General features: G+C 40.2%; 1 protein-coding gene and 1 long non-coding RNA gene across 14 annotated transcripts in view; both read right to left on the reverse strand.

Annotated features, from left to right (window-relative positions):
• Positions 1 to 2178: 2178 nt before the first annotated feature.
• Positions 2179 to 26064, reverse strand: part of LOC111197586 (meiosis inhibitor protein 1) — a 55723-nt gene continuing 31837 nt past the window's right edge. For 4 of the 10 annotated variants that reach the window (XM_049475782.1, XM_049475783.1, XM_049475781.1 and 1 more), the window contains 12 exons: positions 25578 to 25841; positions 25279 to 25447; positions 20017 to 20121; positions 19776 to 19886; positions 18186 to 18355; positions 14920 to 15004; positions 14118 to 14296; positions 13822 to 13903; positions 11827 to 11933; positions 4291 to 4422; positions 4011 to 4114; positions 2179 to 2532 (listed from right to left, as the gene is read on the reverse strand). In XM_049475782.1, the coding sequence (XP_049331739.1) occupies positions 2466 to 2532; positions 4011 to 4114; positions 4291 to 4422; positions 11827 to 11933; positions 13822 to 13903; positions 14118 to 14296; positions 14920 to 15004; positions 18186 to 18355; positions 19776 to 19886; positions 20017 to 20121; positions 25279 to 25447; positions 25578 to 25841 (1575 nt within the window). In that variant the 3' untranslated portion in view covers positions 2179 to 2465. Of the gene's footprint in view, positions 2533 to 4010; positions 4115 to 4290; positions 4423 to 11826; positions 11934 to 13821; positions 13904 to 14117; positions 14297 to 14919; positions 15005 to 18185; positions 18356 to 19775; positions 19887 to 20016; positions 20122 to 25278; positions 25448 to 25577; positions 25842 to 26064 lie in introns of those variants that run through there. The other 6 variants (XM_049475784.1, XM_049475785.1, XM_049475786.1 and 3 more) reach the window with 6 other exon arrangements.
• On the reverse strand, positions 17191 to 17916 carry LOC125799343 (uncharacterized). Of its 4 annotated transcripts, none has more exons than XR_007438252.1 (3): positions 17716 to 17885; positions 17554 to 17683; positions 17191 to 17245 (listed from the first exon to the last, which is right to left on the reverse strand). It is a non-coding gene; the product is annotated as an uncharacterized LOC125799343 (long non-coding RNA). The 4 variants fall into 4 exon arrangements; XR_007438253.1 differs by lacking the exon at positions 17191 to 17245 and adding an exon at positions 17348 to 17439 and having other exon boundaries at positions 17716 to 17916; XR_007438254.1 differs by lacking the exon at positions 17191 to 17245 and adding an exon at positions 17459 to 17521 and having other exon boundaries at positions 17716 to 17916.

Genomic DNA, 26064 nt, shown 5'->3' on the forward strand with positions numbered 1-26064 from the left:
TGGAACCGAATGCGGCGTTGGCGTTCCGCTGGAGATAATCTGGACTTTTGAACATCCATGGGTTCCACTGTGGAGTCTGATGAAGCGTGAGGTAGCTCTGCTGGAGTGGGTTGTACGTGGAGGTTGGTCTTGGTTTGGCGAGAGAGCAGCTGGTCTAACCGAATGGAGAGGGAAATCAGCTGATCCAAGGTAAGGGATTCATCCTTGCATGCTAACTCCTTCAAAACTTCAGGGTTAAGTCCATTCTTGAACACAGAGATGAGTGCAGCGTTGTTCCAGCCACTGCCAGCTGCCAGAGTGCGAAACTCCATGGCATATGAAGCAACAGTTTTTTGACCTTGTTTTAACGCCAGTAGAAGCTCTCCAGAGGATTGTCCGTAGCGTGAGTGATCAAAAACTGCTCGAAACAAAGTCAAAAACTCCGAATAGCTGGTTTCAGAAATGGTGTCCCAAACCGCCGTAGCCCAGTCGAGTGCTTTACCAGACAGCCTCGAAATAATAAAGCCGATCTTAGCTTTGTCTGAGGCGGGAGAAGCGTTACTAAAAAATACGGAGCATTGTAAGAGAAATCCGCTGCATTTCTCCGGGGAACCATCAAAATACTCCGGCTTGCACACCTGAAAGCCGGAGACAGGAGAGCTAATGGTGCTAGTGTTAGCTACAGGGCTAGCGTTAGCTACAGCTAAGCCCTTGAGGTGCTCGAGAATGCTAGAGAGCTGCTGCTGCTGGTTAGCTTGCTGGCTAGCTAACTCAGTAACAGCGTGGGTCACACCGGCGAGTGTTTGCTGGTGCTGACCGAGCAATCTGCCTTGATTAAACAACCCTGATCTTAGCATATCCGCATCTGCTGTCTGATCGAGAGAGGCCGGGTATTCTGTCATGGTGTGCACAGAATACAGACACTCGCAGATGCAGTAAAACGGGTTGTTTATTAAAATAGCAGGTAGAAAAAAGGGTAGTCGTACAAACAAAGTTAGAGCACCGGTAAACAGAAGCAACGTAGGGATAACCATACCATGAGTGAGATACAGTCCAGAGTTCAAACACAAGCAGGCCAACATCAGAGGTAATCCAAAATCAAAAAAACGTGAAACAGTCCAGGTCATACACAAAAATATCCACAATCAGAGATAATCCAAAAATCGGCGTCGAGAAAAAACAAAACAAGGTCATACACGAAGATAACAGAGACAATAGAGAGTAACGCTTAGTAATGAGGAAAATCCAACAATACCCGGCACAGAAGTGTGTGAGAGGTGTCCTTAAATAGTGCCAGACTAATATTCGGGGCTTCCTGGTTGGAGCAGGTGAGGTGACGTGTGACTGGGTGTGTGCGTGTCAGCGGGTGGTGCGTTCTGGGTAATGTAGTTGTTAGACTGAGAACCTCTGTCAGAGCTGGGTGCGTGAGAAACAGAGGAGCTAACAGCACCAGATGTGACAAGTGTTCCTGAGTGTGGAGGGGACAAACTAAAATACTGGAAATCTAAGCTTACTGTAACCAGAAGCATAAACAGTTTTCAGGAGGCAAATATGTGTAGATTAACATCCAGCACTCATTGGAATGTTTTTTTTTAATTACAGTTTTGTTTACTTAGGCGCCCCCAGAGGCAAGACCTGCTAAAATTAGAAGATAAACATGGTGACACTCTTGTTCCTTACTTTTGCCATATAATCCGGTGCCTCTAATGTACGAACATAGACCAGAAAATAGATGTTCATTGTTAATATGTTGTTGTGTTGTTGTACGTTTTTATAATAAATGGCATTAATGTGTCTCTGCTACCATTCCTGCAAAGCTATATATATATATATATATATATATATACATACACGTATGTATATATATATATATATATATATATATATTCATTCTATAAACAGTGTTTGGTAGGTCCGGGGACATTTCAAAAGCTATAAAAGCTTTTGCTGGTTACCTGAGCAACCATGGTGCTGCTAATACTCTGTAAAATCACCAGATTCATTTACTCTGAATAAAAAATGCACCACAATGCATGTTTAAAAAAAGTACTTTTAAGCATGATCTGTGCAAACACATTCTCACCAAAAATTTACGGACTGTCACTTTAAAAAAGATTTTTAATATACACTTTGTATGGAAAAACTAACTTTTTTTAATCATAAACCCATTAATCTTTTATGAATAAAGATTTTGATGCAAAATATTTGAATCAGTTTATTTATCAATCAGCAATGCAAATGATGCAAAATATAAACCTGCACATTCTCTCTGTATAATCTTTAGTGTATAAAGACTGTAAATAGGTAGAAGGGAACAGATTCTTCTGTGGAAAATCAGTAAGTTTCTAAGTGTACTAGGCAATATAGAAAAAACTAACTAGCACTGCAAAACAAATATAGATAACAATAGATAAATGGAAACCAATATTTATACATTTGCATTAAACTGTAGGTTTTAAGAGCCTGAAAATGTGTGTTTTGTGTCTTCACTGAGGGAAGGTGTTTGTGTTCACTCTGAAGTCCTCTGAGCAGATGGACAGAGCTCCAATTTGTCTGAGAATAAATCAAGGACAGTTACACACTTGTAATAAACAATAATGTTTTTATGTACACACAAAATCAAGTCATGATATTATGACCGCCTCCTTGTTTCTGCACTCACTGTCCATCTTATCATCCTTCTGTTTGTCTGCATACTTTATTATCCTCCTTTCACCTTATTCTTTAATGGTCAGAACCCCACCAGAGAGACCACCACAGAGCAGCTATTATTAATTGGGTGATGGGTCGTTATTCTCAGCACCGCAGTGATTAACACTGATTAGTATGCTGGTGGTGTATGAGGTGTTAGCGTTTGTTGTGCTGGTACAAGTGGATTAGACACAGCAGTGCTGCTGGAGGGTTTAAACACTGTGTCTGTCCACTTCCTGGCCACCCTACTAGACACTCCTACTTAGTTTAGTTGAAAAGAAATGGATAAATGACTACAGTCTGTAATTATTGAACTACTATAGAATGATCCCATACAAAATGATCAGCACAGCTGGTAAGCTGGACAATGAATGTGGACACACAAAGGTGGTCATAATATGTAATATGTATATACACACACACAAACATGCATGCAACATGGATATATTATGGATGGATATTTTAGGCAGCGAATGAGCAGTCAGCTCCTAAAGTTGATGTGCTAAAGCAGGAAAAATGGATAAGCATAAAAATCTGAAACACTTTGACAAGAACCATCCTATGATGCTTTAGATGACTGGGTCATTTAAAATTTCTTAGCTTTTTTTTTTATTGTAGATTAATATTGATGGCATTAGAAGTGCATTCTGGAACTCCTTCATGTTCTTAATGATTAGAGAACTATTCTAGGTTCTACCTCATGAAGCTTAAAAAAATGTCAAGAATGGGCAAAACTGTCACTAAAAAAAAAAAAAAAAAAGGTCACACTAATATTTTGTTGGACCACATTTAGCTTTCATTGTGGAATGGATTCACTGTGGCATTGTTTCGATAAGCTTCTGCAATGTCACAAGATTTATTTCAATCCAGTGTTGAATTTAAGTTTTACTAAGATCTTGCAGCAGCATTGATGATGGTAGAGTCTGACCACTGCACAAAGTCTTCTCCAGCACATCCCAAAGATTCTCAATAAGGTTAAGGCCTGGAATTTGTGGTGAACAATCCATGTGTGAAAATGATGATCTCATGCTCCCTGAACCAAACTTTCACAATTCCAGCCCCATGAATCCTGACATTGTCATCTTGGAATATGGCCATGCCATCAGAGAAGAAAAAAAAAACATTGATTGAATAACCTGGTCTATAGTCAGTATATTCAGGTAGTCAGTTGACCTCATTCTTTCAGCACATACTGTTGCTGAACCTAAACCTGCAGACCAACTGCAGCAACCCTAGATCATTTCCTAAGTTAAATCCAAGTGTCAATTTTTTTTGTCCAGGCAGTGTATAAATGTGTGCGTGTATATGTATATTTGATATGTCTTGTGTTTAAAGGATACATCGAAGAGCTGGGGTTGGTCTCTTGAGGTGGCTGCTCATCGAGACACTCCAACAAACTGCTCACTCTCACCTTCAACTGCTCAGAGAGAGAGAATACAATACACTAGAGAAAGAGAAAGTGAGAATGAGCAAGAAAGAAAGAAAGAGAAACAGAGAAATAGAGAGAGTTGTATTATTATAGATTATAGTGTTGTTCACTGTTTTAAAAAAAACTTTTCCTTTACATTTTCCTCGAAATATCTGTTCACCAACACTGGTGTGTGGGTGAGTGTGTGTTACCTCAGTGAGCAGCAGTCTCAGTGAGTGTGTGCTGTTCTTTCCCAGTTCCTTCACTCCTTTCCTCTCTGCAGCCTCACACACACAATTAACATCAGATTCCCACTGTGTAATCCCTCCAGACCAGTGGACCAGCTATACACACACATACAGACACAGACGCAGAGAAACACACTATTACTAGATCCATGGGGCCTATCTTGCACTACGTGCATTTTCATGCGCTGCACCCACCCTGTTTAAACAGCGAAGACATTTACGAATATATCTACGCTAATGGGTGTGGTGGTCTGGACATGAGTTGTGTTCAGGTAAATTCTGTCATATTGCTATCTTGGCAACGGAAAACACAGGTGCGCCACTGACTGAAATTAACCTAGACAACAGTCAACCATTAGGGCTGTGAATCTTTGGGAATCTCACAATTCAATTCAGAATTGATTCTTGGGGTCACGATTAGATTTTTTTCAGATTCTTTCAAATTAGCTGGATTTCTTTTTCTTCATAATCCATACTTTAGCGGCGCAACAAACACCGTTACACAACACTACACACTCATCTGTAGCCTAATAGGTAGAGGCAGTAAGAGCACTGTACCGCAGAGCTCACCTACTGTCACGCGGAGCTCTTTAACTGTAGTGCAGAGCTCACCTACTGTCACGAGGAGCTTTTTAACTGTACCGCAGAGCTCACCTACTGTCGCGCGGAGCTCACCTACTGTCGCGCGGAGCTCACCTACTGTCGCGCGGAGCTCACCTACTGTCGCGCGGAGCTCACCTACTGTCGCGCGGAGCTCTTTAACTGTACCGCGGAGCTCTTTAACTGTACCGCGGAGCTCACCTACTGTCGAGCGGAGCTCACACTGGAGCTTTTTAACAGTTAAAGAGCTCCGTAGGACAGTAGCTGAGCTCTGCATGACAGTTAAAGAGCTCCACGGTTCAGTTAAAGAGCTCCGCAGGACAGTAGGTGAGCTCCGCGGTACAATTAAAAAGCTCCGTGTGACAGTAGCTTCACCCAAAAAAAAAATATTTTTTTTGAAAATGAGAATCGATTTTGAATCGTTCAATGTTAGATTCACGATTCAAGCTTGAATCTATTTTTTCCTGCACCGTTATCAACCATCATTACTATCTTGGCAACTGCTCGTTACACAAAAAAGGCTGTGCAGCAGTGCACAGACCCATCTTTTTACATCAACAATAAACTGAATATAAAATTGCTGCTCTCTTAAATGACCTGCTCAAGCACCTTCACAGTGTGAAAGAGCAGGTCAGTTTCCTCTGCTGAGAAGTGCAGAAGCGCTACAGTGTTCAACTATGAACACGCCAAACTAAGAGCTCAACTGACTCTTAAAGAAAATGCCAAGTGATACACTGATTGGTTTATTGCATGTTATGCCTAAAACACACCCATGATTAATTAGGAAAATTAGTACATGCTTTCTGTGTGTTTCAAGTCATCCTAGGTGTAATTCTCCCATCGTTATGATAGCAAAGACACATTGAACAGCCCTAAACCAAGCTGCACGGTGCATGGTTGACGGCTTGCATATAGATCACTAAAACAGGGCCTTTGGATGTCTCATACAGTGTCAGGAAGACTGTCAGTGATTAAAGATCAGTAAACACCTGAACACCCCAAACAGTTATATTGTTTCCATACTATATTAAAATGGTGCAGCAATTACATTCTGGCACTGTAAATGTTTCACCTTAAAGTGTGGAGCAGTTGCATGCTGATGGCTCAAATTCCATTCTGCCTTAATAGATGAAGTAGTTACATTAAAGTAATTTTCTGTTCCACTTAAAATGGAATGTAGTTTCTTTATTGCCCTTGCACCATTAAAGGCAGAATGGAAAATACAAATTAGAATCTGTCTTTACACCTGCTTTGCCTTCAGATCTCTGCCTAGACACTGACCTCACGGTGACCTCACAGGCTGCACAAGGAATGGGCCAAGCACTAAATGAGTGTGTGTGTTTCTGTGTTTATGTGTGTGTGTGTGAGAGAGCGAGAGAGATGCAGTGATTGAATGAGGGATGAATCCTCTCCTCCTCCTGTCACACTGCAGAGTCTCTCTGTCCTGACAGCAAAGTGAATTAATCATCAGCCTGCCGCAGGGACTACACACACGCACACACACACTCTAATGGCTGCAGTGTGAAAGTGTGTAAGAGACTTAGAGTGAAACAGTAAGATGGAGTCACTCTGACTGATGAGACAGTGTTGGTATGCTGTACTGTTTAACTGTGAGGTACAGCTCCCCAAAGTCCAAGAGTTAATAATCACCTCCTCCACACAGACAACACTTCTGCACAAACTAACACACACTAAAGCAGTAGAATAGCACTACAATTCACAATAGAATAGGGCTGCATGATAAATGATATCATTATTTTTTACAATAAACACATTAAAAGAGTTGTGATGTGCAACAACAGAGGGAGCTCTTTACGCTGGAGACTGTTTTCACGTGACAACCAGACTGGAGGCAGAGTGAGGCAGTGCAAAATACAGTGAGTTATAGCACAAAGTAGAGTAATGTAGAGCTAGGTGGAGTCATGCAGAGCAAGGCGGAGTGATGCAGAATGAGGCAGAGCGAGTAAGAGTACAAAGTGGAGTGAGGTAAAGCAAAGTAGAGTGTGGTAGAGTGAGGCACTGTCAGGTGCGGGTGCAGGGAGGACGCGGAGGCGGACGCAAATGCAAACAAAATGGGATTTATTAACGAAAACAAATACAAAATACACATGGATTTACTGAAAACAGGACTGAGGAAACTGGGGAAAACATGGAGCACTGACAGACGATAAACGTACAAGGATCGGCACCGGGGAAATGGAACACGGACCTTAAATAGAGGTGCACACACACAGGGAACAGGAAACACCTGGGACGAAGGGGCGGAGCTACAAATGAACACAGGTGAGTGGAAAAACACTGGGAATGAAACACAGACCTGAGAATAACACAGACATAAGAAGCAGACAGACTAAAGACCTGACAGGCACAGCAAGGTAGAGTGAGTTTGCGCACAAAGTAGAGCAATATAAAATTAGCTAGAGCAAGGCAGAGTGAGCTAGAGCAATATAAAATTAGCTAGAGCAAGGCAGAGTGAGCTAGAGCAATTTAAAATTAGCTAGAGCAATATAAAATTAGCTAGAGCAAGGCAGAGTGAGCTAGAGCAATTTAAAATTAGCTAGAGCAATATAAAATTAGCTAGAGCAAGGCAGAGTGAGCTAGAGCAATATAAAATTAGCTAGAGCAATATAAAATTAGCTAGAGCAAGGCAGAGTGAGCTAGAGCAATATAAAATTAGCTAGAGCAAGGCAGAGTGAGCTAGAGCAATATAAAATTAGCTAGAGTAAGGCAGAATGAGCTAGAGCAATATAAAATTAGCTAGAGCAAGGCAGAGTGAGCTAGAGCAAGGCAGAGTGAGCTAGAGCAATAGAAAATTAGCTAGAGCAAGGCAGAGTGAGCTAGAGCAAGGCAGAGTGAGCTAGAGCAATAGAAAATTAGCTAGAGCAAGGCAGAGTGAGCTAGAGCAATATGAAATTAGCTAGAGCAAGGCAGAGTGAGGTTGAGAAAGGTAGAGTGAAGTGGAAGTAAAGTGATGTGGAGTAAAATAGTGAGTTACAGTGAGCAAGTTACAGTGAGTTACAGCACAAGGTAGAGTGAGGCAGATGTTCACAGTGGACAAACAAACAAAAATACTCTTTGGTAGTAGATGAGTGCAGAGAAGCCAAGTGCTGAAAAACTTTAGAGACTTTATACTATTTTAGGATCTTAATTAATCGTGTTTCACATCAATACCAATCATTTTCTATCCATATTGTACACCCCTACACTAGAGGATGTTTTTAAGTCGCACAAGATTTAAACCTGAGCAGATCTCACATTAATGCCAGGTTTCCACAGATAGATACAAATTTGCTAAGCTCAAATCATAATTAATATAAAAATCAAAGCACATTGTCTTCAATATCCAAAAGACACGCCCCCATACCCTAATAAAAAACAGTGTGATCTTTCACATGCATGCAAACATGTGTACCTTGCCATCTTTTTGCTCAATGCCTTTCTATGTACAATAAAGTGCAAAGATTTTAGGCACCTTAGAACATTACTCAAAACCATTTCTCTCAATAAAAAGCAATGAGTGTTTTTCCTTAAAACAAACATAAACACAGTGAAAGGTAACTTTAAATAATACTAGACTTCATAAGGAGTGCTTTGGGGATGATTTAATGAACAGTGTTGAAAAAACACTACTTTTAAAACGCATGACATAAAAGATTGGACTTGAGCCACATTTAATTGCCAATTTTAATTGCTGTTTAAATAAAGCTGTAGAATCAGATGTACACAGCATATTCTCACCAAGAGCTCTTGTCCTTATTTTTTATTCAGACTGACGTAGGCAGACAATCATTCAAATGCAGCTGAACTGCTGTAGACTGATTAGGTGGAGCTAAACTGCTGTAGACTGAATGGGTGGAGCAAAACTGCTGTAGGCTGAATGGGTGGAGCTAAACTGCTGTATGCTGAATGGGTGGAGCTAAACTGCTGTAGACTGAATGGGTGGAGCTAAACTGAAAAAAGGCTGACTTGGTGGAGCTAAAATACTACAGGCTAAATGAGTAGAGCTAAACTGCTGTAGGCTAAATGAGTGGAGCTAAACTGCTGTAGGCTGAATGGGTGGAGCTAAACTGCTGTAGGCTGAATGGGTGGAGCTAAACTGCTGTATGCTGAATGGGTGGAGCTAAAATGCTACAGGCTGAATGAGTGGAGCTAAACTGCTGTAGACTGAATGGGTGGAGCTAAACTGCTGTAGACTGAATGGGTGGAGCTAAACTGAAAAAAGGCTGACTTGGTGGAGCTAAAATACTACAGGCTAAATGAGTAGAGCTAAACTGCTGTAGGCTAAATGAGTGGAGCTAAACTGCTGTAGGCTGAATGGGTGGAGCTAAACTGCTGTATGCTGAATGGGTGGAGCTAAACTGCTGTAGGCTAAATGGGTGGGGCTAAACTGCTGTAGGCTAAATGAGTGGAGCTAAACTGCTGTAGGCTAAATGGGTGGAGCTAAAATGCTGTAGGCTAAATGAGTGGAGCTAAACTGCTGTAGGCTGAATTGGCGGAGCTAAAATACTACAGGCTAAATGAGTGGAGCTAAACTGCTGTAGGCTAAATGGGTGGAGCTAAAATGCTGTAGGCTAAATGAGTGGAGCTAAACTGCTGTAGACTGATTGGGTGGAGCTAAACTGCTGTAGGCTAAATGAGTGGAGCTAAACTGCTGTAGACTGATTGGGTGGAGCTAAACTGCTGTAGGTGGAATGGGTGCAGCTAAACTGATGTAGGCTAAATAAGTAAATCTATACAGCTGTAGGCTGAATGGGTGGGTGAAAGGGTGGTGTTACTGAAAGTGTGTAATTTGATTATAATTCTGCTGGGCTTTTTCTGAGCAGCTAATGGCAGCTGGTTTAAAAACCAGGCGTAAATTAGCAGCAGTGTCTCAAAGGCGTGTTGTCAGGAGATTTCTCACTGAGCCACACATCCAGCAGAGCATCCACAGGAGAGCCATGTTTACTGCAGATCACCAGAGGCCATCCGTTAAGCAAATCTGCCTGCTGTCTGCCTCCTCACTGCAGTCCCTATTAGAGCTGTCTCTAAGGGAAGCGGAGAACTTTTACACTTTAATCACAGCATGGCGCGAATGTGGGCACATATTGGGAAAATACACAGTCAGTCCTTTTACTCATCACTGGTTTTGTTTGCTCTGCTGGCATTTACAGCAGCCTGCTTACATATATTTTACTTACATATAATTTCTTTAGTTCTTTGAAGTGGCCTTTTGACCACTAAGAGGAAGGCCAGTTCCACATGAACATGCCTGCTCTGGAGTAAGACAAATAAATATGGGTTAGAACTAAAACTAGTAGGGGTGTAATCAGGATTAAATTAAATCTGGATGTTGAGCTGCAGCTGAGAGCCGAAGCCACTGAGAACTCTATGCCCTGCAGTGTTTAAAGGAGAACTCCGGTGTAAAATGGACTTTTGCTGTAGTAAAACATGATATAAACTACTTACCTTTGATGAATAGCACAATTTTGTTCTCCTACATAATATGTGTGACGTCATAAATTATGTTTGTTGAAATACCATTCTCTGCAGTAATCCTTTGCAGCCTCCCCAATATACCACCACATCATCTCAAACAACCTCTAACACACCACCACCGACTAGAGGTGTGCCAAAAAATCGATTCACATAAGAATCTTGATTCTCATTTACTACGATTCAGAATCGATTTAAAATGTCCCAAAATCGATTCTGAGGGGCGGGTTTTAGACTGATTTTGGGCTGGGTATTTTTGTTGGACCTGGCAACCCTGGGGATAGCGCTTGTCCTTTCAAACGGAGATCTTCCAGACACACACAGAGCGTAGGTGTTTGAGAATCACCGGTAAGATGGCAGAACAAGCACTATATTACATTAGATTAACGTGTAGTTTCAATGTTTTATGGCAGAATGCTTCATAACAAGCATAAAAAAGATCGCTAGTAGTTAGTTTCAGTAACTGTTAGCTAGCTAACTAGCTAACTGTCCAGTTCCACCTTAAATAACGCTACAGGTGGCAGCGGGCTGCAGCATTTAAGGCGGAACGGAAAAATACAATAAGCTAATCAGAGCTAATTTCAGCTCCTCATCACAGAGGAATTAAGGAATGGACCATATGAATTAATTTCTCCACCTCCTGCCCCCTTTCTGAAGAAATACAACGACCTTAAATTAACTAGTTAATCAGCAGCTGCTCCTGAACTTTAGCGCTCCACTGCTATCATCACATCAGCCCAGCAGCGTCACCTACACACCACCGCTAGTAGCCTGGTAATAAAGCAGTGTTAGTTATTATTTATTTATTGTTCATTAACGTCATTGTGATATCCCAGTGATTCCTCTGTCACTGAGGACCCACATTCCTGCACATTTTATTGTTTTTGTAACACATTACCTGCTCCAGGACCAGTGTATATTATGGAGGGGTTTTTTTTCAATAAGATTCATAAGCCAGAAGCAGAAATTTTTATAATTCAAATCGTTTTGAATCAAAAATCGATTTTGAATCGAATCGTGGCCCCCAAAATCGGAATCGAATCGAATCGTGAGATAGTAAACGATTCCCACCCCTACCACCGACGCTCAGCACATTTGGAGAAGAACACTAAGAACATTAACATGAATATCAGTCAATACTCATATGATGATTCCGATATCATAATGGTAGTATATATTTATTATTTATTTGCTATTTATTTACTATTTTTATAATATTTACTGTTATTTTGTATTTTTTTGTGTATATATAATTTTTATATATTGTTTGTATATATTTGACACTGTTTCTCTTCTGTCAAATTTACAAATTAACAAAGGAATATCTTACCTTATCATGCATTCCTGTTAAAAGTGTTTATTCAATACAACGTGCTCTATAGTTATTAATGTGGATGGAAATGCATATCCTTAAGGAGTGTTTCTCACCAGAGTCAGAAGACTGATTGTAGATGGATGGAGCACCAGGATCTCTCCAGAGTTCAGCAGAGAGTACAGCAGGAAACGATTCCATGGCTGATTCACCATATGTTGGGCTACACACAAACACACACATGCACAGAGAGAGAGAGAGAGATACGCGTATTGGGACACATGCTCATTCATCTTTTCTTCTAAAGTTATTAAAAATGTATCCTGTATTTACAGACCTGCCAACCTTGAAAGAATAAACAAAAAAATTGTAAGAGGGCTGAGGCAATCTTTAAAGGTCTCATTCCATCATTTTTTATTCATTTTAAAATATCTAGTTGTGGTCTCTAGTATGAATGAATGGTATGTGAGCTGTTTTTTGGGGGAAGAAGTGCTCAGGTGTTTCTATTTAGCCCTGTTTTATTTCAGTGAATTAGTGGTCTCCGAAGAAAGACAGGATTTTGGAGGTGATTCTAGGTGTGGCATTTGCATTTGGAAGCTGTAGATGAGAACCCACAATATACGGTTTAAAGGAGCTCTCAGTGGAAGTGAAACAGATCCATCAATCAACTTTTTTTTTTAACTCGGATGTACATTGAGGGCAGCCCTCATTTTCAATGTAGCCAAGCATTTACAGAAACAGGGATTGACATGACAGAAAATAAAAGCTGAATTTAATTATTGTAAAATAGCAGTAAATAAAATATAAAAATAGATACAAAAAAAATAAAATAAAAGTAGAATTAGAATAAAATAGAAAAAAAATAAAATAAATAAAATAAAAAATAAAAAAATAAAATAAAATTAATGATTATAATTAAGTATGGTTTAATTGACAAAAAAATTTAGATCAAAAGAAAGTAAGACTAATACAACAAAAATGGGTTAAAATTAGCTAAAACTAAGTTGTACATAATACAATAAAAATTCAAATAAATAAATGAACTAACAAAAATGAAAGCAATAATAATAATAAAAATAGTAATAACAATAAAAGAAAATAAGATCAAAAGCAAAAATACAAAAATATAAAAAATAATAAAAATAATAATATAATAACTATAATAATAATAATAATAATAATAATAATAAAAATTATAAAATGAAATTAAAATATGAAACAAAATAAAAAAAGGAAATAATAAAACTAAAAAAAGAACTAAAATAAAAGTTAAGAATAAATAAAATTAAGTAAAACAGGAACAGGCTGTCTGAAGGTGGTTAGATATTAATAGTTTAAAATGATTGAGTGACACCAGTGAGCTGATTAGGCTACGAAAAAGAAAAAATCTATCAGAGAGATAGTGGAAATGTTTTAAGTGGCCAATTCAACAGTTTGGTACATTATTTAAAAGAAAAACAAAAGTGCAGTGGTGAGCTCAAGAACTTAAAATATCCTGGATGTCCGAGAAGGACAACAATAATGGATGATCACAGAATCCTTTCCATGCTGAAGAAAAACTATTCACATCATCCACCCAAGTGTTGAATACTTAAAAATGCATGCCACATTCTCTGTAAAACATGTTGGTGGCATCGGCGTGCATGGCGTTCAGTAGCACTGGGTCTTTATTTACGGTGTTTATTGATGATGTGACAGAAGACAGAAGCAGAAGGAAGAATCCTAAAGTGTACAGGGATTTACACTTTGCTCAGAATCAACCAAATGTAGAAAGATTAATTGGACGATGCACAACAGAACAGATGGACAATGACCCAAAACACATTGTAAAAGAAACATATGAGTTTTTTAAAGAAAAGTAGTGGAACATTCTGCAGTGGCCAAGAAGCTAATCAAATCTTTATCTGATTAAGCAGCTTTTCACTTGCTTAAGGCAAAACTAAAGATAGAAAGCAACTGGAGCAAGGAAACCTAGTGTTTGGTGATATCAGTGGGTTTCAGGTAGTCATTGCCTGCAAAGAATTCCCAGCAAAGTATTAAAAATTAACATTTTATTTATGGTAAAGGTCATATATACACTATATAGCCTATGTACTGGTAGAGTATACTACCTATAGCAGGCTTCCTCCTGTATATAAAGTCCATCAGTGACCTCAGACAGTTCACAGACGCACTAAGTAACAGCTCCTGCTTCTGTAGAACACACACACACACACACACACACACACACACACACACACACACACACACACACACACACACAGACAGAGTGAGATATGAATAATGCATTAGTCTCCGGCAGCAGTCCCACTGAGCAGAACCCAAAAAATATCAAAGTAGAGCAGACAGCTGCTGCACTCATACACACACAGTCTTGCTGTGTGTGTGTGTGTGTATGTGTGTGTACCTGAAGCAGTAGACTCTGTAATGCTGTCAGTAGGCTGGTAGCCCCTCTGTAGCCGAGTGGATGCAGCGCTCCATCTGCAGACTGTAGGGGGCGCTGCAGCCCAGCACACTCTGATACACACACCACAGGAGATGACAGGTCCACGTCCAGAACAGCCTGCACCAACCGCACCATACACACTACACACACACACAAAATGTGTGTGTGTGTGTGTTTGTGTATATATATATATATATATATATATATATATATATATATCTATATATATCTATATATATATATATATATATATTAGTTTGGACATTAGGTTAGCGTGCTTGCTTTAGCTCAGCATTAGCTTAGCCTAGCCTGGCTGGTTAGCGTTCTGGCGGTCAGATAGCATTAACCGAGTGATTTTCCTTCCCTTTTTTCCACAAAATATGAGTCCGCTCTGCGGGCTGCGGGCGAGCGTGCCGTGGCTGAGCGCTAGCCTGTGCTAAGCTAATGCTGCTGCGGGTGTCCTGTGTATATACGCCGTTACTCGACCACATGTCGGCGGAGTGATACAGGTTTAGTGTGAGAAGGCCCTGATGTTATCACATATAACAGCACGGCTAGAACACTTCTCAACCAATCTGATTGTGAGGTCGGAACTAACTGTTGTATAAAACACTATGATCTATGGGTGCTGTGTTCCAATGCTGTTTAAGTGAAATTCTCCTCTTCTTAGTGTTACTGGAACTCATTCTAACTGAATGTATTATAATACTACTCATTCTGTATGTTTATCATCACTATACACGTGTGTTTGTGTTGACCTTACCCAGTACCAGGCTGTTGGTGTTTCTCTTATTGAATGTGAGCACTCTTACAATACTGTCTAGCTCTAAACACACACTCTTTTGTACCTGAAACACACACACACACACACCGATACATTATTTACTAAACTGATATTTGAGAACACATGAAAGTTTTTCTGTGGTGTGTGTTTTACTGTTACCTCTGCACAGTGTGTGACTGTTACCTTAGTCTGATGTTTGGATACTTTATTGATCAAGGGTTATTAAGACATCCAGTTCCAATAATAGAATACAGAGAACAAACAGGAGAACAGATAGCTATACAAAGGGTTTAACAACTTAAAACACTGGAGTATATAAGGGGCAATCAGGCTATAAAAATAATCTACAGAACAAAAATGTAATATTCAAATGCCACTGCATATGAGAACATTTCTTGATGTGTTTTCATACATGGTGCGCAGTGGGTGACTCTTTTTGTTCATGTTGGAAAGAACTTTGTCCATAATCCTCTCTGCAGTGTGTGAGTGTGTGTGTGTCAGAGAGAGAGATTGCTACCTGTGCAGAGTGTGGGTGTGTGTAGGGCTGGGCGATATGGAAAAAAATCTTATTACGATATAGTTTTTCATATCAGCCGATATCGATATGTATCACGATATAAATCAAATCACTTTCTGTTACACTTAAAGGTTTCTATTTTTACTCAGAAGTGACAGAATAAGGGAGTTATGGACAAAATCACTAGCAGGCTCAGAGCCTTGTGGACAGACACTAGGATGTTAACATCTTGCCAGGTGGGTACAGCTTTTAAATTAATTTTAAAAAGGGGACAAATATATAAACTAAAAAATATGTAAGACCCTTTACATTATATGTCTGTTTAATTTAAATTGCAATAACACTTTATTTATTTTTATAAAATTATATTTAATCAAAAGATCATTCCCCTCCCTGAATGCAGGCAACTACATAAAGCAAAATACAAGAGTATATCACAGTGTTCATTTTGACAGGTGATTTTGATACAGTCTTAGTCTTTTCACTAAAATGTATAATAGTTTTAGTTACATTTTAGTCTATCGGATATTATTAGTTTTAGTCAGATTTCAGTCTAGTTTAATTTTGGTCATATAAAAAGTATGTATTACATATGTTTTACTGTTTTTCTATTTTCTATTTGTTGTAATTTTAGATAATTTACTGCTTATGTTTTTTTTTAAATAAGAGCCTTTAGTTTTTTTTACATTTAAATTAAGCTAACATTTAAATATTTTTAAAAAAGTGGCCTATAATGGAGGTGGGAGGAATAAAGTCAAGTTTCTGAAATGATCCACTTCTACTGCAGTACAGATTTATACTAACATTACTGGCTTTCAGTAGACTAGACTTACATTACTTAAGTGTATTTAAAACTCCAGTTCAGTAACAGCAATGTTTAGCTCAGTTCAAATACAGCTAGACAGATTATATAATCTTCTGTATTTAGTAAAATATCCAGCATAACAGACTCTCTATCTGTTAAAAACTATAAAACACAAAGACAGAGGAGAATGCTGCCCTCAGGGTTTTCTAACAGAAACAGTGAGAGTTAGGAAAAAAGATGGAAAGTGCTTCCTTTCTGTGTGTTTATATACTAACCCCTCACTCGTGCTGAAGTTAACCTTAATTTACACGAAACGTGGATTAACACGGCTAACGTGCGTTACCCATTAGTTTATTAGAATGTAAAAAGCAGTGAAAGCATCTTAGCTAATGATGACAGATTGCACAGATCCCTTTTACACCTAAACATCGCTAACTTTAAACTGGAGACAAGCTAATCTAACTAGCAGCAAACAGAGCAGCGTTTACCTGCCTTCAGAAATCTGAACAAGCTCACCTCTCTAAATATCTTGGAGACGCATGCCTCATATTTAAAAGGTGAGTTTTCCAGTGTAGCGCCGCTGAATAGTATAAATGAAGTTTATCCAGTAAATGGGAGAGAAGGAGCCGCTATGTGAGGAGTTCAGAGTGGAGGGGCTCGGGGGGTGGGGCGGAGGGGGATGGTGGAGAGGGGAGGGGAGGGGTTGTACTGGGCTGAGCAGCAGTTCAGCGTGCTGCCTGGTCTCGTGCTGCGCCTTTTCACAACGCTACTTAAACGGGAAATAGAAAATTTAGTTTATCGAATTTCTCGCCCCGACTTATCGCGATATATAGTTTCCTCGATAACTATCGATATCGTTTTATCGCCCAGCACTAGGTGTGTGTGAGAGATTATTACCTGTGCAGAGTGTGTGTGTGTGTGTGAGAGAGAGAGATTGTTACCTGTGCAGAGTGTGTGTGTGTGTGAGAGAGAGAGATTGTTACCTGTGCAGAGTGTGTGTGTGTGTGTGTGAGAGATTGTTACCTGTGCAGAGTGTGTGTGTGTGTGTGAGAGAGAGAGATTGTTACCTCTGCAGAGTGTGTGTGTGTGAGAGATTGTTACCTGTGCAGAGTGTGTGTGTGTGTGAGAGATTGTTACCTGTGCAGAGTGTGTGTGTGTGAGAGAGAGAGATTGTTACCTGTGCAGAGTGTGTGTGTGTGTGTGTGTGAGAGATTGTTACCTGTGCAGAGTGTGTGTGTGTGAGAGAGAGAGATTGTTACCTGTGCGGAGTGTGTGAGAGAGAGATTGTTACCTGTGCACAGTGTGTGTGTGTGTGTGTGTGAGAGAGAGAGAGAGAGAGAGAGAGATTGTTACCTGTGCGGAGTGTGTGAGAGAGAGAGATTGTTACCTGTGCGGAGTGTGTGAGAGAGAGAGATTGTTACCTGTGCGGAGTGTGTGTGAGAGAGATTGTTACCTGTGCGGAGTGTGTGAGAGAGAGAGATTGTTACCTGTGCGGAGTGTGTGAGAGAGAGAGATTGTTACCTGTGCGGAGTGTGTGAGAGAGAGAGATTGTTACCTGTGCGGAGTGTGTGAGAGAGAGAGATTGTTACCTGTGCGGAGTGTGTGTGTGTGTGTTTGTGTGTGTGAGAGAGAGAGAGAGAGAGAGAGAGAGAGATTGTTACCTGTGCACAGTGTGTGTGTGTGAGGGAGATTGTTACCTGTGCACAGTGTGTGTGAGAGAGATTGTTACTTGTGTGAAGTGTGTGTGTGTGAGAGAGGAATTGTTATCTGTGCGGAGTGTGTGTGTGTGTGTGTGTGAGAAAGAGAGAGATTGTTACCTGTGCACACTGTGTGTGAGAGAGATTGTTAACTGTGCGGAGTGTGCGTGTGAGAGATTGTTATCTGTGCACAGTGTGTGTGTGTGTGTGTGAGAGGGATTGTTACCTGTGCACAGTGTGTGTGCTGTAGAGAGATGAGGGAGCTGAGCAGGAGGAGAGAGCTGCAGATGAGTGGAGGTGAGGGAGAGGGGGGAGAGTGTGAGGAGGAGTGAGAGAGGTTCAACAGCACCTGTAGCAACTCCATTACACCTGTGTTACACAACAGCATAGACACCACTACACACACACACACACACACACACACACACACACACATAGTTGGTTATTCCTTTTGAATAAGGAAATAATAAATAAATAGTATATCTCCTACAAACAGGGTTTTCAACGTGTTTAAGTATCATCATAGAGAAATCGATCTTCAGGACAGGTCCAAAGTTTGGATACACTCCTTCTAATTCAACCTTTTTTTTTTATTTATGTTTATTATTTTATACATTGTTGATTAATATTGAAGACATTAAAACTATGAAGGAACGCATACAGAAATACGTAGTAAACAAAATAGACATCCCTTACACAGAAGAGTAGATTCTTAACAGTAGCATCCTTGTCGTTCTCTGAGCTTCATGAGGTAGAACATGGAATGGTTCTCCAACAGTGAAACTTGAAAGAGTCCCCGGAGGTGCCGAGCACTTGCTGCTGCTTTTCCTTCACTCTGCGCTCTGACTTATTCAGAAAGTTTTGCTAGTGTCTTTGTCAGTACTGGTAGGTAGCCTGAGGCTGTACCTGCAGCCCCTTCTGTTTACACAGGTAGTCCAGGATGGCACATCCATACATGCTGTTGCAGGTTTAACACAGTCTCAATAGCATGAATGAGATACCAGGACACAGGCTGTTACACAAGGAGAGTAAGACAGGGCTGTAGAAGAATCTGTTTCTTTGTGAGAGCAGAAACAGGAGGAGCATAGTTGGTGGTCTGGGGATGTATGTCTTTGAGGGTCGCACAAACCTCCATGTGAAAGCCAATTGTACCCTGAATAATGTTAAGGAACTGATATAAAATCCTCAGAGTCATTGGGTCAGTTGGCCCTGGGTTCCTCCTGGTGCAGGACAATGCCCAACCTCACATGTCCAGAGTGTAGAGGTAGTTCCTGGACGAATGCCATTGACTAGTCCTCACCTTCCCCAGGCCTGAATCCAATTGAGAACCTCTGAAACCTTGTGTATCAGTGCACCCGACACCACCAAGGTGCACCACAGACTGTCCAGGAGCTCACTGATGCCATAATCCAGGTCTGAGAGGACACGCCACAGGACACCACCTGCTGTCTCAATAGAAGCATGCCCAGGCATTATGAGATGATCTCATGAAGTTCAAGGGAACTGGACCAGTCTTTGATTTAAATGTTTATTTTGATTTTTATTCCACAGGTTTTCTTTTGACTGTTATGTCATTTTGTTCTCAACTAATTACACAGTTAATATCAATCAATTGTGAAAACTTTTAACTTGAATCTTTTATTCATCAAGATTTGATATTTAAATGTTTTGTACCAGTATAATTCCATACATGTTCCTTCATAGTTATAGTGCCTTTAATATTAATCTATAACATAGCAAATTATACAAATACAGAAAAAAAAAATTGAATAAGAAGGTTTTTTCTGTTTACACAGAAACGTGTAACGTGTGTTACCTCGGTCAGCAGTGTGTGCTGGACACAGGTTTAGACAGCAGTAGAGGTAGTTTAAGGCCGGCTGCAAATACTCTGCATTACTGCTCTTCACCTTTCCTACAAGATTACTCACTACACACACACACACACACACACACACAGAGAATACATAATTAAGAGTGGGATGAGAATGTTGATTTGATATGAAGCTGCTAAAGTGAGACCTGTCTGTGTGTTTGTGTGTGTGTGTGTGTGTTCTCACCATGATAGAGCAGTTTGAAGTCTGTGTTGTCCATATCATCCTGAGCTGAGGAGATCTTCTGCACTAAACACAACACCTCCAACACCACACACACACAGTCTGGAACTGCAGAGAAAGAGAGAGAGAGAGAGAGAGAAAGAGAGAGAGAGAGAGAGAGAGAAGGAGACGGAGAGAAAGAGAGGGGGAGACAGAGAGAGAGAAAGACAGAGAGAGAGAAAGACAGAGAGAGAGAGGGGAGAGGAGAGAGAGTGTGATACAGAAAAAGAGACAAAGAGAGTGCACAGGAGAAACAGAGAAAGTGATAAATACTTCTGCTACGCCAACTCATCCCAAAATGGAGTTCCATCTATTCTATCTATATATACTCTCCAGCCCAAGCTTGGCACTGGGCAGTATGACCTTTGGATCATGTAATTTTGTCTGCTCCAGAACATCTTTTTCTGTTTATCATTGCTTTTCGATGGATATTATATTATCTGCAAAGAAATGAGTGCACTTTAAACGGGATATCATTTTTTGCCTGTTTTTGTATTTCCACTTGGGTCACAACTGCCCCTCAGCTTCTATGAAGCCTTTGGATTGCATCCTTTTTGTGTTGGCACTAGGGCTGCAACGATTAGTCGATATAATCGACAATGTCAATTATAAAAATTTGTCGACTCCAAATGTTCATTGTCGACTAATCGTCATTAGTAGCACTACACAAATTACTGGGGACAAAAACACGGCCTGCTTCTCCAAAAGTGCCCAATCACAATTGATTTCACATTTACTCACTAATTATCAGCACTTTCCACATTTAATGGAGAATGTTCTGCAAATTTGAAGTGCATTTAAATCCCACGTTTAGCTGTTTCTAGTTTTCACTATTGGTTCAAAATAATGGAAACAGGAGCCGTACCCACAGCAAGCAGAGAGGGAGGGCATGGCAGAAATATTCGCTGACTAATCATTGATTAATCGATAAAATAATCAGCAGATTAGTCCACTACTAAAATAATCATTAGTTGCAGCCCTAGTTGGCACCATTGGTGTAGTAACTGGGGGAATATCAGGAATAGGTGAATTTGTCCCCCGCAAAATGATACTGTAGAAAAAGCAGATTGTTTTAGGATAAATGTTTATTTTGAAGCCTGTTTGGCAGCCATCGTAATTTGCTTGCTGTGTTTGTTGTTAGAAACTGGCTCTGGTTGTTATGGGGTCTTTCACTTTGTTTAAGCTTGAATTTAGATGCCTGTTTAGAAATGTCCTGCAGTCTGCAGCAGCTTCACTGACCAGAGCTTTTGCCTCGTTGTTCGTCTGGGAGTTTGTGCTAGCTTTACATGCGAGGTCAGTGATGAGAGCAATGATGAGAGCAATCTCAACGATGACAACATACTGCAATAACAACAGATTTTGGATAATGTCTTGTGATGCTAACAGACTGGAAGAGTTTGGGTTATCTAATATTTAAATTAACTGCTGCCAAAAATCTCTATGAAATGTAAAGTTATTATACATTATTTTTCATAAATAGACACCATCGTAAGAAGTACTCTCAGGAGTGCAGTGTGTAATGTTCCAGAGAGTGTTCTGTATGGGTCACAACTGTCTAATGTTTAATTTTTTTTATCATTTCATTTCAGCTTTATGCCACCAAAGAAAAAAAAAAAACAGGACACAATGCTACTGAGTCTATGCCTTTGGCTGGCCCAATAAGTAAATATGCATAGAACCTCCCTGGCACACTCTCATACCAAGTGATATAGTTACAGGCAAAGGAAAGTCACACAAAATCTTCCACCATGTTGGCGATCCTGATACCCGAGTCTGCGCAGTAGAGACCAGAGGAGGGCGAAAGACTGTGGAGAGACATCCTACACATTTAAATAAACCCGTCCCTGTGGGCTGCCTCCACAGAGCTCACGCAGTCTATGGTCCCGCCCATACAGTCATTGGTCCCACCCCGGCTAGGTGTAACCCAGCCCTTTCATAATAACCACACCTTTTTGAATAGAGCTGAATAACGCTTTAAAAAATGAATTCTGTAGGGATATAAAAATCTGATAATATAAGAAGAGGTTACACTAGCTGTTGCATTTAAATAATGGAGGTAGCAGGCGCCGAGTGGTCCAGCGGTCTAATGCGCTGACACTGTGAGCGGGAGGTCGCAGGTTCGAACCCCCGCTCATGCAGCTTTGCCATCAGCTGCCGGTGCTTAGAGGGAGCAAAATTGGCTCTGCTCCCTCTGGGGTGGGTAGATGGCGCTCTCTCCCCATCACACTTAAGGTGGCGCTGGGCGGCACGAGGCGTCTGTGAGCGGATGAATCGGAACCTGGCCGCTGTGCTTTCCTCCGAGCGCGCTAGCTGCTCAGGCAGTGATTCATCCGCAGCAACTCGAAAAAAGGGGTGATTGACTTCACACGTGTCGGAGGAGGCGTGTGCTCGTCCGCATCCTCCGAAGGTCACGGGCGTCACTGGTGATGGGGACGCACAAAGGGGTGGGACAATTGGATATCCAAATTGGGAGAAAATGGGGAAAAATCAGAAATAAAATTATAAAATTATTATATCTGTTTTTCCATTGAAACCTATGGGGATGGGTGGGGTTACACAGCTTTCTGCAAACGAACAGCAGGGGGCGCCCGACATGTGGTGGCTTGAGTTTTTAGAGACAATGCTCTGTACAACTATACACAGCCTATGGTGTGGCCAGCAGCAACTTATTTGCGTAAAAAAGTGACAGAGCCCTTAAATGGCTCATTCTGAAAGAATAGAGCTGGTGAGATCTCTTTATGCGAGAAAAGCTGCACAGATTAGTCGATATAATCGACAATGTCAATTATTTACATTTGTCGACTACAAAGTTAATTGTCGATTCATTCACACAGTTCACACTCAACTTAGTCTCCAAAAGTGCCCAAACACAACACATTACATATTTTCTCACTAAATACCAGAACTTTCCACATTTAAGTATATGTTTTACATTTAAATGCTGTTTAAGTCTCATGTTCAGCTGTTTCTATTATTTTTAGAGATGGAGAACATGGCAGAAATAATCGTTGACTAATCGAAAAAATAATCATCAGATTAGTTGACTACCAACATGATCATTAGTTGAAGCCCTATATGCAAGTGATTTCATGCAACAAAAAAATTACGTATTTTGTATAGCCCATAGACCTATTCTAAGTGTTCTAACCTGTGTATAACAGGTATAATATATCCCACCTTTAACGTATATTAAACTCATTAGAAGCGCTGTCTAGATACTTCTGGACACACATTAAATGTGCAGTTTAAAACTCTGATTTAAGATATTCACACAAAGGCATCAATTTCACGATTTCTATTTGAAACAAACGTCATGATTATAGATCAGAATGCATTTATGATGAGAAAAAAAAAAACGAACGTTCAATCAGACTTTGTACAATACCCTGGGGAAACTGAGCTCATTTGAATATTATGTAAATGAGGTAAGCACTGCATGCAGCTTAGGTTTCTAAAACAGCTTTATTCACAGTCTTTTTTTAAAGCTCTGCAGGAACAAAAAGTAGGAGTCTGAAATTGGGTTCTGTGATGTGCTAACAAATATTCATGAAAATATTCTTTTGGCTCAATATTCTTTCAGAAGAAAAACACTAAATACTTTAACATTCTGGCACTCTCTGGACATGGCTGAACAGAGAGAGTAGCCTCAGAGTGAACATTTTGTGTAGATTCAGCCTCTCTGAGAACAGATTTAGTAAAGGGGGCTGAAAAAAAATACATCACATTAAAGCAACCAAAGACCACCGACCTCCAGCAGGTCAAACACCGTGCTGGCCTGAATTAGAATATGAGTGCTTAGACAGAATATGAATACATTACAACTGTTCTGGCCACATCAGTCAGTACATTAAAACCATTAACATTCTGCTGGAGAAGCAGTTGTCCCTTCCTCCTGAACATTTAGAAAAATCTGGAGGAAACTGGCTTAATCACACACACACACGGATTACTTAATCTTAATACAATAGAAACTTTTATAATATAATGTCATTGGGCCTTTACCCTCAATTGTTCTTAATTCTTAATTAATCAAGAGGCATTATTATAAAAGCATTATATATATAAATTACCTAAAGCTGATGTCCGTAAGTTTTGGGATTAAGGTTCCTCTCTGATGAGAATGGGTAACTGCACCGAGCATGCAAAAGAATCATTTTAAATAGGGCGGGTGTGATGCGGCCTCCTTTCAGAGATAAATCCAATTAAATTAAATCCAGTTATGTTCAGTCAGAGAGAGAGAGAGAGGACTCATTCAGAAAATTCATTCCTTCGTTTCTTTGTTTTTAATATGATTAAATGAACTACTGAGCTCTGAGTTTCTCCTTCTGAAGTCTCCATTGCTCCACCAGCCGCTCGGGTTCAGAAAAACTGAGCACAGTTTTAGAATGAATATATTAGGCTTAGCAGGGATGGTCGTTTCAGCACACTGGGACTATTAAACACAGTATTTTATCCTTTCTCCACTCAGAAATGCTTCTGCTTTCAGTTTAGAAACAGCTTCAAATGAGCTTACTTTATTTATTGGGTGACATATTTGCTGGCTACTTGGAAAAATTCAGAAATTCATTATCAGTATTATTTTATTATATTATTATATACAGATTTATTGAGGTAATAGTGTGGTCAGAACTACAGAGGCGTTCAATGTAATCTATGTGATCAAAGAATTTCGATGCTAGTTGTATTGTGTATGACTGTGTATGGGACAAATAACACTTAAACTTTAATTTCTTTATTGTCCCAGACCTAACAGGCTAATGCTGTATACAATATGTTTAAAGTAGATGCTAAATACAACAGGCCAGTGGTAACATAGACAGCAAAAATCACTTGGGTCATTTCCATGCTGAATACTACACTGAGTTACATTGCCTCGGCTCTGGTTTAAATCTAGGCCAATTTTGACCGAAATGCTTCCCTCACATCCGGTTGCCCAATTCTGGATGGCTGATGCAGAGTCTCAGCTGATATTGCCATACATCAGCTTATCTTGAGCCAATTCCTCATGTATCTTGGAAAGTATTCCTTTACTTCGACTTGGCTTTGCAATGTTAACGGTACCACCAAGTTTATGAGATTATCGAAAAAGGTATACTGGATGAAATTATATCAACAAGAAAACCGGTAAATCTACAATGATTATAGCAGATGACTGTCCGTAAACAGGAGAGCTGTCTATAGAGAGAGAAAGAATTCATGATTTTCCTGATTTTCCTATTCATGTACCTGTGCTGCTGTCACTACTGTCACATGTGAGTCTCTGCAGGAGGCCTAACAACGCTGGTTTCAGCAGGTGAGAGTGGACAGAGCCAGAGCATCGTCCAGCCTGCAGGTAACACCGCAACACCTGTACTGCTCGACCAGCTACTGACCTGTCCTCCTCACAGAGTACACCCTACAGAGAGAGAGAGGCAGAAAGAGAGAAGAGAGAGAAAGATAGAGAGACAGAAGTATTCAGATAGTTTCTATTGTTAAGTAAGTAAGTTTACTTTGCCCATTGAGCAAAGACAGAGTACTAATCTCACCAGCAGGGTTAGAACAGTGGATGGGTTCTTCTCCAGCAGCTCCAGAACCACAGAAGACTCCTGGCTCTGCCCGAGATCCAGACGATTATGTTCCTTTTCTCCACTCACAGCCGGTTCTAGCTCACCAGCCAGCCAGCCAGAAAGAACCCTCACCCCGAGTCTCTCGGTCAGCGCAGAGTACCGGAAGATAAAGTGCAGGAGAGAGGGATGAGGGGACGAGAGAGCAGCAGATGAGAGAGCTTCACTGATACTGTTCAGAGAAACCTGAGAGAAAGAGAAATAGTAAGTATAGTATCACAGCTCTGAAAAAAATTAAGAGACCACTTCAGTTTCTAAATTAGTTTCTCTAATTTTGCTATTTATAGATTTATGTTTAAGTAAAAGTAACATTGTTGTTTTTTTCTATGAACTACGAACAACATTTCTTCCAAATTCCAAATAGAAATACTGTCATTTAGAGCATTTATTTGCAGAAAATTAGAAATGG

This window comes from Astyanax mexicanus, chromosome 3 (genome assembly GCF_023375975.1).
Source record: "Astyanax mexicanus isolate ESR-SI-001 chromosome 3, AstMex3_surface, whole genome shotgun sequence".
In the NCBI taxonomy this organism is placed as follows: domain Eukaryota; kingdom Metazoa; phylum Chordata; class Actinopteri; order Characiformes; family Acestrorhamphidae; genus Astyanax; species Astyanax mexicanus.